Source organism: Pieris napi, chromosome 20 (assembly GCF_905475465.1).
Source record: "Pieris napi chromosome 20, ilPieNapi1.2, whole genome shotgun sequence".
Taxonomy (NCBI): Eukaryota; Metazoa; Arthropoda; class Insecta; order Lepidoptera; family Pieridae; genus Pieris; species Pieris napi.
The window spans coordinates 11,083,623-11,096,932 of NC_062253.1; the positions used below are offsets into that span (position 1 = coordinate 11,083,623).

General features: G+C 31.5%; 1 protein-coding gene across 6 annotated transcripts in view; it reads left to right on the forward strand.

The window, feature by feature from the left end:
- The window catches only part of LOC125059562 (zwei Ig domain protein zig-8-like), a 159,462-nt gene that overhangs the window by 11,707 nt on the left and 134,445 nt on the right, over positions 1-13,310 (forward strand). For all 6 annotated transcript variants that reach the window (XM_047664037.1, XM_047664038.1, XM_047664039.1 and 3 more), the window contains exon 2: positions 12,751-12,861. In XM_047664037.1, coding sequence (XP_047519993.1) covers positions 12,798-12,861 — 64 coding nt within the window. In that variant the 5' untranslated portion in view covers positions 12,751-12,797. The remainder of the gene's footprint in view (positions 1-12,750; positions 12,862-13,310) is intronic.

The following is a 13,310-nucleotide window of genomic DNA, read 5'->3' on the forward strand; positions in this document are numbered from 1 at the left end:
TTACGAATGTACATTATTATTTCAGTATTACAGTATCAAATAAAAAGTAAAAATGTTGTGAGATTTTTGGAACCTCTTGAAATTATTTCATTTACCTACAGTAATAATAATATTATTACCTACAGATATCTTTAATTATTGACAAACGATATACATATAATAAGAAGCCTAATCTCGCGCCTTTAAGGGTGAGATCTATAGTGCGCACTTAGACTTTGCTCAGACTTAACTACAACCATTCTTTACTTTTTTAAAGGATAATAAAGAAGGTATTGCATGAAATGAAACATCAATTTCTGTCTTAGCTTGAGCTTAGCTTAATCTCACCGTTAAAATGTCTATAAATATACTAAATCATAGTTTAACCTTAGTCTTTTTCGTAAGTAAAGTCTGAGCAAAGTCCAAGTGCGCACTATAGATCTCACCCTAAGTGTATATCTAATATTTACGTAAAGGCGTATCAACATAACAATATTATATTCTAATGATTTAAATAATTCTACAGGAACAAGGGCTGAATTAAGTGGAAAATAAATGTTGCAGCACCGCGGTACGAAGCTGCGTGAGCTATAATTGCTTTATAAATAAACGTGCGTATTTTGGGATCATTAATTATTATTGTTACTATGCGTACATTAGATTTATTCGCGACCGCGTTCGTGCTATCATAGTGTAAAATGAGCTTCTATAATGTGTATTAATAATTAATGTAAACTTCCACGCCAAACCGCGTGGAAACAATTCACTATCGCTTTACGTTACAATATGTAAGAAATAAAAAAGGCCGTGAGCAGAAACTTAAACAATATATCAGAGGAGTAACGGATTTTACGAGCGTCAATCGCAAACTAAGACAATAGAATGGACGACATTAAACAAAATTTATAGTTGATCATAATTTACGTAGTATTGTTAAGTGTTACAGTCATGAGTCAATGTTCTATTTGTGGAAATAAACATTACGCTTCCGGTGAGCAAAGTTATCGTTAAAAATAACAATTCGAGTTTTTTTAAGTTGGAGATAGTTAACAGATGCGTGGTGTTGAAAATCGTGATAAACTTATTAAAAGCTTAACTAGTCGCGGTTCAACAGGCATCTCCTGGACAGACGTGTCCTCCATTAGGACACATGTAACTTTACATCAGCTGGGATTGTGGCCAAACGTCCAGTTCTGTAAAAAAAATGATATTATTTAAAATAAAGTTCATATTATATTATAAAGTTCACACCATCCATATAGTGGATCCGGGTTTACTTAAACGTAAAGTGATGGTGGATTTTTTAACTTTTGGCTTTGCTTTATAAATGGATTAACCAAGACAAAAATATTTTTTTAATTTGAACCAGTAGTTATAGAGATAAGCCCGTTAAAATTAACTCTTTAGCCTTATAATCTTACTATTAATACACACACACTGAACAATAATTGTATAAAAACATTCTTTTTTTCATCAGCGAAATTCATAAAGAAGGTTATTTTTATCTTGAATGCGTTAAAGCCGTCTTGTTAATTCGGATTATGTGTGTTACATAAATCATAACTCATAGCATATTTTTTATGAATAAAAATGATCTACTTTACAAATTATCTTTTAGATCGCCTTATTCAAAATGATTGGTGATATATGCGAATCATATTGTTCTGATACAAGTAGAGTGTCTTCTCACCTAATTTTGAATGACCCAACTGCTCTTTTGCTCTCTGCCGGTTACAAATACACCAAAGTAATAAATAAATTAGGTTATGTATTTTTATAGGTTAATTGCCCACATATAAAGAAAAATTCTAGAATAATATGTATATTTGTTTAGGTAAAAACATTTCTCTGGCTGAGTGTACCTGGGTACGGCAAAGTTAATGACATCATTCAAGATTAATGTTTATCATTAGGACGGTTACGAGCGAAGGAATTTTTGCTAAATTATTACACTAATTTAATAAGAGGCCTTCACAAACACCTTGCCGCATTGTAGACGCAATGTGGTTAGAATGGTTAACTTCAGATTATAAGTTCTCTGGTTCAATTCCCTTGCTAGGGCGAAAATCTAAAAATATAAGAAAAAAATTCATTTGTAGCTTAAAATTGTCGATTAAATAATTCCTTAACTAAATTAATACACTAAATAAACATATCACCTCTACGTCCGTCGTTCCACAACTGAGCGTTTTTTAAGGTAGTGTTTGCCGCGCACCACTATTTCCGAACCAATTCGACTTAGGCTCCTTCAAGAAAAGAGCGTACCAATTATTAAACAGCCGCTAACGCACTCGCGAGCCCTCTGGCATTGAGAGTGTCCATGGGCGGCGGTATCACTTAACATCAGGTGAGCCTCCTGCCCGTTTTCCCTATGCTGCCGTTTGTTCTATGAAAAAAAATAGCCAGTATCAATGCTCTTGAGCAACATTTCTGTTACATTTTATTATTTTATTCAGAAATTAAGTTGCTATTGAACATAATAAAATGATGAATTGTAGTGGTTCACTTCGTCTTAAATTACAGCCGGAAAACAATGCGCAAACCATCAAGGCGATTAATAGAACAAAACACGATTAAAATTAGCACAATTAGAAAGCCACTTGCTTAAAATAAATCAGTGTTTAAGCGATCTATCCGAGCAACAGCAATTTAAAAATATTCTCTATAGATAAAGCGTCATGTTTGTTATTAATAGAGTTCATTATGAGTATCGCGACGGGTGTCTTACGGAAATATTCCGCTTTTTGTTTTCTGCCCTCATTCCGTTTGCGAAACGAGATCAAATGCTAAGTAAACGAGCCGGAACACGGAATAGTTAGAGCTTTGTCACGCACAGTCTTAACAAAATAACAAAATGACTGAAGAGTAAAAATATTTTTTAGCTTCGATTGGTTGGTCTTTGATCATTTCTAATCACGAGCTAAGTTGTAGTTACACTGTATTACTATACAAAAAAATGTTTTTTATGACAATATATTCTTTTTACACGCTTTATATTAGCTTCACCTGTATGTATGTAACCGACTCCTTCGGACTCGATTTTGACCCACTTTTAACGGACAGATTTAATTCAAATATTGCGCACCTGTCAAAGATCGATGACAATGCAATAATCCGAAAAAAAAAAATTAACTAAAAAATAAAAAATATTTTTTTTTAAATTAAATTAAATTAAAAAAAAAATAAAAAAACACGATTTTAAAGCACATCAAACTAAAAAGTGAAAAATAATTCCTAATTTAGGCTGAAAATGGTAATGAACAAAAAATACTGGTATTATTGTGAAAAAGCGTAGGTTGCTCGGTATCGAAACTATTATTTATTCATATAACCTTTACCCGTTCTATGAAAACGCTTATGACGAAATTAAAATTATTTTTTTAGGAAATACCTCAAGGTACAAACGTTGATTATAATTTGTTTTTTAGGTCCCGTGGCCATGATAACGGACAAAAGCTCAACGATATTAAACTATTTTCAAAATTAGAATTAAATCTGTTAAGCTGTTTAACTGCACAATAATGTTATTAGGTTTTCACAACAAACAACATATTGTATGTAGAAAGAATACAATGGATAGTCCCCATTGACAATTTTTAGAAGAGACGTCGCCGTTTGTGTTTTTTTTATAAATAGCTTTGAGTTAGGTTTAAAAACATTTATTCTTATAACAGACAATAGTCACTTACATGAGAACTTATATACTAAAGATACAATTTATCACGGCGTGGGTCATTGAAGCTTCAAGGATGAACTAGCGAAGTAGAACTTAGGTGGACTTTCATTTACGTAGATAACTGGGATCACTCAAGAGATGGTCTTTTAGTCTTAATTTAAATATTGCCAGGCTGTTTGCACTTTTTATATTTTGTGGAAGTCTATTGTGATTTTTAAAAACACAATATGAATTAATAAGTGATGTGATAATAGTGGTAGTAGCTTAAGAACCTAGGGTAGAAACACCAATGAACTATAGGTACAAATAAATGTGAATAATTATAATTTTCTTAGATATAACTAAAAGTTAACCGTTAAATCGAAATATCGCAAAAATAAGTAAATACCTTCTCGGACAACAACAGTAAGTTTCTTAACTTAATATTGTATTTGATTTTATTCTAAAGATGATTACGTTTTATTTAACAAGAACTCGTAAGTCATAGAATAATAATTTCCATAGACAAAATAATCGTCCTACATGCAACATAAAGTAGATCGACTCATTTGTTGTGATAGGTTATACTATTTTAACAAACAATTGTTTTGAACAATGCATAAAATTCTTTGATGTCGCCGACAGCTGTAGTTCATAGCTTGTCGCGCGCCGCACCGCGCCGCACACCTAGGAATGTAAGATCACAAGATCATATGATGATACCCGTGGTTCTTATATTAAGCTTAATAACGTGAGTTAACCAAATTTAATCAAACGCGAACCTATTGAATTTATTACAAAGATACATTTATCATAGGCACACATTAGGTGTAGTTGAGATTTCTTGAAATATTAACACACATTTGACCATCTTAAAACACGCCAATATGCGGCGTTGCACCATCGTCTAGTATGAATGAATTTACAAATTATTTATTCATTTTGTTTTAAACATTTTTTAAACATTATACCTCAATTTGTTTGTATGGAGAATGGGTTTCTTAATTATTTACATTTTCCTTTTACGTTAATATGCATATTGCACCGATATCCTTTAATTAGAAAAACATGTTATAACGCATAAAATACGTAAACTAAAGTACGTATAATTAAAGAGCGTAAAGTTGTTTTCTAACAACTCCCTTAGAGAATGTGTCTTGACAAAATTCCATGTCAGCTCCCTGAAGTAGTTTGATGGATGACACTTTGTACCGTGAAACTTTTAGTTATTTTTGTTTTTACTAAGTGTAATAAACTTTTAAGAACATTATACCTTCATATATCATAAAAAAATTTTCTACTATGAAATTTTAAAGATTTCAAATAAATAAGGTAAATGCACTAAATATGCGTACATTCTATACTGAACTATAAAAAATTACATATCATCATCGAATGATTCATCTTTCTCTTTCACAGACAAAATATATTAAGATATATTCGAAAATATAGCATTTACATTCTTAATAAATTATACAAATCAAATATGTAGGAAGAATTTGATCATACATTTCATATTCTGTATTGTACATTACGTATTCCGGAGCAATAAAAGTTTAAAGATAAAAGTCAGGAACATTTTAGAGTAGCTTCGAATATTGGAAAGAGTCTCGATCGAAGCGAGCACCATCAATCAATCGCAGGTTCGAATCCTGCCCGACGTCTCGTAACATACTTGCACGGATTTATTACATTTCTATTACTCTATCCCAATTTATATCAATAATGTATTTTAGACGGGGAAAGAAATGTGACGTACACGTTAAATTAGGAATTTTCATGTTTAGTCTAGTCGACAAGTTGAAAATGGAACAAATTAGAGATACTGCTCTTAAAATTATGTGCGATAGCTCATTGGATCCGGAATGACGTCTAGAAAAATGTGCTAAAAGCGTGTATTAGCACATAAAAAATTGCAAAAGTTATAGACCATTAAAGATGAAAAAAAAATGGCATTTAGTTTTTTGCCAATATTTAATAAACTATTAATATTTAAGAAATTTCAAATAAAGATACTGAAAGAGGAGGAAATTTCCAATAAAAAAACTCCTGACTTCCAGAACTCTATCTCCATTATTTATAATGTTAATTTAACGCTGAAAATAGGTCTGCGGGTGACATTTTTAGGATTCGCGCGTGGCGTCACAAGCGACTACGGCACATTAATTATTAATTTATTTAAGGTATTGAATATTTGTTTTTAAATTTGAAAAAAAATATGGTGTGTTCTGAACACTATAATTAATTTATTCCCGTTGAAACATTTTTTTTGTAATTTTTTTGATTATCATGAATATTACTTTTATTTAAAATTAAAAAAAAAATTTTCAATACTTTGTTATATATGGTTGTTTTTGTTAATTTTAGAAGTTTTAGAAAAAAAATAAACAAAAGTTGAATATTTGTTTATAACAAATTGGTAAGTTAATAAACAATAGAATTGTGGATTAAAAAAAAAAATTTCTGTTACTTTATAGAGGACTGTCAATTATGATTTTTAGTAAAAAAAAAATTTCTTAACTAATTATTTAAACAATAGAAAATTAAAAAAAAAACTATTATAAACAATTAAAAATTGTTATTAAGGAAAAAATTTTTTTTAAAAAATCATAAAATTTTTAATGTAATAAAGTTGTGTTAATTTTTAAAAAAAAATATTGATTTAATCAATTTGTTTAAAAAAAATTTATCAACAAATGGCGGGAATTTTTTTTTTGCAAATCAATAAATATCTTGTATTAATAAAAAAACGATTATATGATGATTTAAAAAAAAAAAAAAATTTTAACATCATTACATGGATTTTTAAGTTTTTGTTTAAGTAAAAAAATTGTTATAAACAAAGTATAAATATTTTATTAACTTTTATGGCACGATCTTGTTAAGTATGTATGTAAGAAAGGCTCTACGAAGCGAAATATTTTTACGACCATTATTTAAACATTTTTTTTCACTTACAATTAAGACGTTCGAGAAAATTTCGTTAGTTAACAATTATTTAACTTGTTGAAAAATTTACTTTAAGTAAAATTTTCAACGGGAATAAATTAATTATAGAACACACCATAATTTTTTCAAATTTAAAAAAAAATATTCAATACCTTAAATAAACTAATTAATGTGCCGTAGTCGCTTTTGACGCCACGCGCGAATCCTAAAAATGTCACCCGTAGACCTATTTTCAGCGTTAAATTAACATTATAAATAATGGAGATAGAGTTCTGGGAGTCAGGAGTTTTTTATTGGAAAATTCCTCCTCTTTCAGTATCTTTATTTGAAATTTCTTAAATATTAATAGTTTATTAAATATTGGCAAAAAACTAAATGCCATTTTTTTTTCATCTTTAATGGTCTATAACTTTTGCAATTTTTTATGTGCTAATACACGCTTTTAGCACATTTTTCTAGACGTCATTCCGGATCCAATGAGCTATCGCACATAATTTTAAGAGCAGTATCTCTATTTTGTTCCATTTTCAACTTGTCGACTAGACTAGTTATGAAGGTATCGCAAGCCCTGTCATGTGCGACAAGGAGGGTGCACGGTTCGGCTCGCTTTAAAACGTAATCCATTGACAAATTTTACAAAAGTGCAAGTGCATTGTCGACGAAGTCAAAGGCAACTCAAACAAAGTTACCGTCAAGTTATGTTTTGCTTTCACATTTTTCAAACCACTTATTCGTCGTGAACACAAAGCACTTTTATTGTCCACTTTCGGAACAATGGCTGAAAAACCTCCGAGGCTTTAATTTACAGTAAACTTACAATTTTATTAAGATTTTTTTATTGCTGCTGCGAATTGCCGTTGTTTCAAATAAGCTTAACTAACAAGTATTGCATGCGCAATGGACTAGTTAAATGAATAATCAGGATTTTATGAGAAAATTTGTGTACTCATATGTCTTTTGAACTCTTATTAGTAATTGTATTAAATGCGGGGCAAAATGTATAAAAGGCACAGACACAAATACACAAACACTTATTTAAATAATAATTCTTTATTTTGTAAATTTGAAAAGGGAATAGAAAGAAGATTTTGTCTGAAATAATTTTTCATCTGCAATATAAAAAAATACTTCGAGTAATGAAGGCACATCAATATCAGAGGCCCGGGTGAGCCCTGACGGTAAAACTATAAGTTTATGCATTCATCTACCCTTCGGTTTACGATACAATAGTTTTACTCCACAATATTCACGATCGCTCAAATAAAACGTTACCTACGTCAAACTATTGTGAATCAAATATTAATACTATTTCCGTTCCGTATTATCATAAAAAAAATAAATCAATTCAAAATCAAAAAGGTTCACAGACCCGTAACTGAAATTCCTCTCTCATTACAAGGTATAAAGCGTGATTTCATCATAAAACTTGTGTATCGCATACGCGGTTCAAAAGGGACCTTTTTTATTGACGGATCGATTCATAAAGACAAGAACTCAATCTGTTCGAGTTACGAGGGTAGTTAATTAAGTACAAGATGAATGATGGCGATCCAAGGATCATAAATAGATCATAAATGTAGCTCATCCACTGATCCGGTTATCCGGTCGCATTGTTGACTATTTTATTTATTAGTTTTGTTTGTAAAGTTTTGCACGGATATGTAGTACGTATATACATATAAAAGCACTTACATATCTTTGCTTAGTTTAACTATAAAAGTTTATTTGATTAAAATAAAAATAATTACCATTTATACAGAGATAAATGCAGCATTTGTCACTATGGTCGAGTTCTATCCATTATTATTATTAATAAAATTTAACTACGTTTTACAAGACTGTTATTTCGAATCAGCGTGAGAATGTTTTAATTTTTAACGGCCAAGAGTACCAGCAGTAAAATGAAATCATTATAATTCGTATGATTTATTCATTGAATACAGACAATGGAAGATGGGAATTAAGCATGTGCTACATAAAGTATTTACCACCAATATTTATTATGTTATCGTCGCCTCGTTTTTAAATGCAAAAGAAATTCCAACTATTATTTATGTAAAAAACAATAATTTATAATTTAACCTAGCTTATAAATACAAAAAAGAACCATAAAAACAATAACTAACCTTAAAATATAATAACTAAAATATATTATTAAAAGGAGTTCCTTGAGGCAAGGTTCCGAAGATACTGGCAGCGTTCCCCCTTTGAATAGCTAGACTAAATCTTTGTCCGAGGTAGCTGCCAGCTCTTCGGTTTCCTGTGATGTCGACTAACCTTTTTGATATTTCCTTAAATTTTCCCTAATTATAGCGTTAGGAAACCCACGGACCAAGGGTCTCGACACCAATGTTAAATATATTATATAAGTTTAATACATTTTTTACGTAAAATCTTAATGCCAGAATGTCTGCGCGATTATATAAATAATGTTATTTTCCTTAGTGAAAGTATTCGAAACGGTCACCACCATGACCTCTACGGCGTAGACGACGCGTTACTATGCCAATGTGTCTTTTATTATGAAACATATAATCTTCATTATTGAAGTTATCATTCATTTGACTGAAAGACGAGGCTTTATGTATCGATACATCTCTATTAAAAATATGATTTATATTTCATACCTAAGATGAAACGGTTTGAGTTAATATTTTGACTGTCGTTCTATATTAATATTGCTTAGTAAGAAAATTGCATGTGAAGGTACCATCGCCTTCTTAAATTTGTATTTGTTACTTAAATTACTTTTCGCCTATAAAACGTAGGTGCGTTAAACAAATAATTTGTCCGAATGGGCTATAATGTTTGCGAATTAAACATTAACACTGAGTAATAAACACGAAATAGCTCACATTCTTCGTGTTTCCATCTTCCACTCACTCACACACTCAAGATCACATGAATTTGTAGAATTTATTGCGTGGGTTAACGTAACTTCTCCAGTTTTGTCTCAAGGTAATACAGTGAAAGTTTGCCTCAAAACAACCTTAAACACCTGTTTTTCTGCATGAATAATTATAAATAAAATATTCACATCTGTTAAAAAGTATCCTAATATAAGTAGTTTGTGGTTGGACGAAGTTATGGCGATTGGTTTAAATTTTAAATTGTGTGTTTAATTTTGTTGGATATTTCATTTGTTTTACGAAATATACGCACTTATATGATTCCGCGGTTCACCTTAATCTGAATATTCGGTTTAAAAGTCAACATTCGAGTCAGAGAAAGGTTTCGTGTGATTTTTTGATTTTTATTGTGCCGTTGTAAAGTTTGCTGTGCCCTTGACCCATATACGCTGCCAAAGAATCACTCAGGCTGCGGCAAAATGAGAGAAACAAAACAACTACACTACTGTTCAACTCGTTGCAACTGAACGAAAATTGTGTCGGTGTAATAACATTTTCTAAAAACCTCGAATTTCATAATGTACACAGTTTTCCACAAACAGAACTCCGTATTGTAGAGTGATGTTTCGTCGCATCTATCCAGGAAAAAATAATTGTAAAACACCTGTTAACTATATCATTAATATTATTTAAACGTAAATTTGTTATAAAACGGTTAGCAGATCAATAGTCTCGTGAACTTTTAAATGGATCAGAAATAATGCGTCTTACAAAAGCGTTAAGTATATTTCCTTGTCTCTATGAAATACCAACGCTTAAGGAAAACACTAGGCAATATATTTTGTTTGAAATATTATATCGAGTCATTCATCATGTTTGGATTCCGTTCAATGGCACTCCGGTAATAGTCCTAGCCACAAATACATATAACATCCTAATATTTCTTATGTATTCCGTTTCTGAACAGGATATTTGAGATTTAAGATCTAAAAAATGTTTAAATTAACTTGTGTTGTAAAGACAATACTCTTACAAAACCAGGGCCAAGTGTTCACCGTCGACGCCCCGCTATTTTTATGTTTGTTACAAGTACTAATCAATATCAACAAAGCCACTGACATAATTGAGTTACTGTCACTATTGAGTTTTACTCGGTTTATGTTAGAAGCATTATTATTTTGATTTATACTTTTTTTTGTTAATTATATAAGTCAATAGTTACGTCCTCAATGTATAACTTTATAGTGAGTGTATTGTGCGTTTTTGGGTAGGGTAGTGCATAATTATTGACAAAGCCGATCGCTTTTTGTCTCTTTTGCGTTGCTTGACTGGATGCACATTAAATATTTCGAAATTTTAAATAAAACCATTCTCGAATCCACTCAACTCGCACAACAAATTTCATATTCAAAATTTTATATTAAGATTACCAGTCTTACCTCTCCCATTGTTCCAATATCAATTATTCCCTGATCCCTGAAAATTGTGTGCCTTTTTGTGTGAGGAATATAAAATATATGTTAAAAAAATGTTTTAATAGAAATTGTGTATTGTGTATCAACGGCCTCTAACGTTCAACACTATTAGATATCTAAATTGTTAACATTATATTTCAAAAGTTTATTTTAGCCTAGATGAAGTGTGAAACAGTTACGAATCATCATCCTTCCGCTGTGGATGATTCGTAAATGTTTCCCAGTCGTAAGTAAATTATAAAAGTCCGTCAGAGTTCTCGATAAGTTCACAGTTTTGAGATCGAGTATCGTAGAGATGAAGAGTTGAAAAGTCCCTCAAATAAGTGGGGCCAGTGAATCCTTTCATAAAGTTTATTTTTAGCGGTAATGAGTTCGGAAACGGGAAACCGCTAGGAAAGTGGAAAGTTCGGCTATCGACAGCGCACCGCTCCGTGTGGCTTCATATCTCCCAAGTTAGAAAATTAAATATTTAAATTTATGTGTACTTTGTACTGTACAATTTTTAGTACAATTGTACTTAAAGCTTTGGTACCTTATTTTTGCGTTTTTAATGTCTAAGACCTAACTAGAGTAAATTTAAATATAAACAAAATCTAAATATGAATTATCTGTGCAGTGGTGAGTCTTATTATTGATAATTTTCTTAAAAGTGAGTGCTTATAAAACGATTATTGGATGCTTGGAATTCTAGGTATTTTTCATTTTTTCATAATCCATGCCAGGAAATAGTATCAAAGATCTGCATGTTCGCGAGAAAGAGGTTTTATAATAATTCATGTTTATAATATGATTGAGAATATGAATGTTTGATATAAATTAAAAACAATAAATACTTAACGAAGTAAGGCTGGGTCGGAGATGAAAGTACCTCAGTTGAGAAAAAGGTATTTTCAATTCAAATAAAGATATCGGTCCCTCATTTCGCGCGACAATGCCGAGAGAAGAATAGACACGCGCTGTCGAGACACTTTCATGACATTCTAATGAGGAAACTTACCTTGAAAAAGGACCATCTAATTGTCTTTCGCAGACCTGTTTAGAAAATCACGATTCTAGATTAATTAGCATTCAGGAATAGCATTAGGTGAAGTCGGCGTAATTTATAATGTAAGAATTGAGCGAAACAAGCTTGAAGATCCGCTTGGAGCATTAAAATAATATTTTGCTTGTTTTCACAGCTTTTGTCTGAGGACGTTTTGATTAAGCGATTCTCTGTACGAATAAAGTTTTTAATCTTTGTCCCAAAACTGAAGAATGGGAGCGATGTCATACTTTGAGCATTTTCGCTTTGAGATTATCATTTATGCCAAGTTTGTGTGGCTTTATTGTTGTAGCTCAGTGTTTTTGTACCGGTTATGGCGTTACATTAATAACGCACCGAGTCATTCAGTATATTATGCACCTGCGGTTTTAAGAAAATAGCGATTCCACTATGAAATTGGGAACGTTTTAAAATAAGCTTATTGCGGTGACTTTAATTTCAGGTGTAATAAATTTTGTATAATCATATTGCGGATTAATTTGTGCAGTTATTGACGATTTTAATTTGCAAAGTAAATTATAATGACAATAAAGCTTGCAGCGTTTCATATCGAAAGCGAGATCACGGGAAACAAATGGCCTGTGCAATATTCTATACGTCATCGCAGGCAATGTAGTAAGTTTATAAAATATTTTTGTCTTATTATGAAAGGTTTAGTTTTAATTATTAAACGGCCAAGGAATTATGATAAGGATACAGCTAACTTTCATAAATAGTAGTGCTAGGATGTTTCTGCTTCCATATCTGGATCTACCAGTACTTTAGTGTTAAGATGTAAAATGAACTTTGATAATGTTCCAGGTGTGGTGTTTGGTATGCGCGGCGTACGCGCGCGGCGTTAGCGAGCGATGGTTCGTGCGCAGCCTCTCGCGCGCCTGCTGCTGCTCTGTCTGACCCACCTCTCGCCGCCTGGTATGTACTTCTGCAACATTATCTTATAGATTACGGTTTGCATCGCATATATAAATAATACATCTTGTATTAAGATATGAATTAGTAAAAGCGAATAAAAGGTGGCCAAGAGAATGTGGTCACATCGTACCTCCTGCATAAATACGTAACGAGTACCGCGCCGGCGCACAACACGGCTCGCCATCTAACTTTCAAACATTGCGAAAAATTCAGCAGAGTTTAGTTATTCATTTGGACCTTTCTTGTCCCTCAATTTCAATAAGATCGTCCCTCGACTTACAATTTTACCCGAATCCGTTAGAGATCCGTAGCTGGCGATAATCTCGGTATCAAACAGAATTTTAACACAGAAAATATAAAATAAAAAATTCCTTAAATGTTAAATTGGGCGAATATAAAAAATATTTATTTCAAGCAATATTTTATACATATTTTAATCTTATATCATA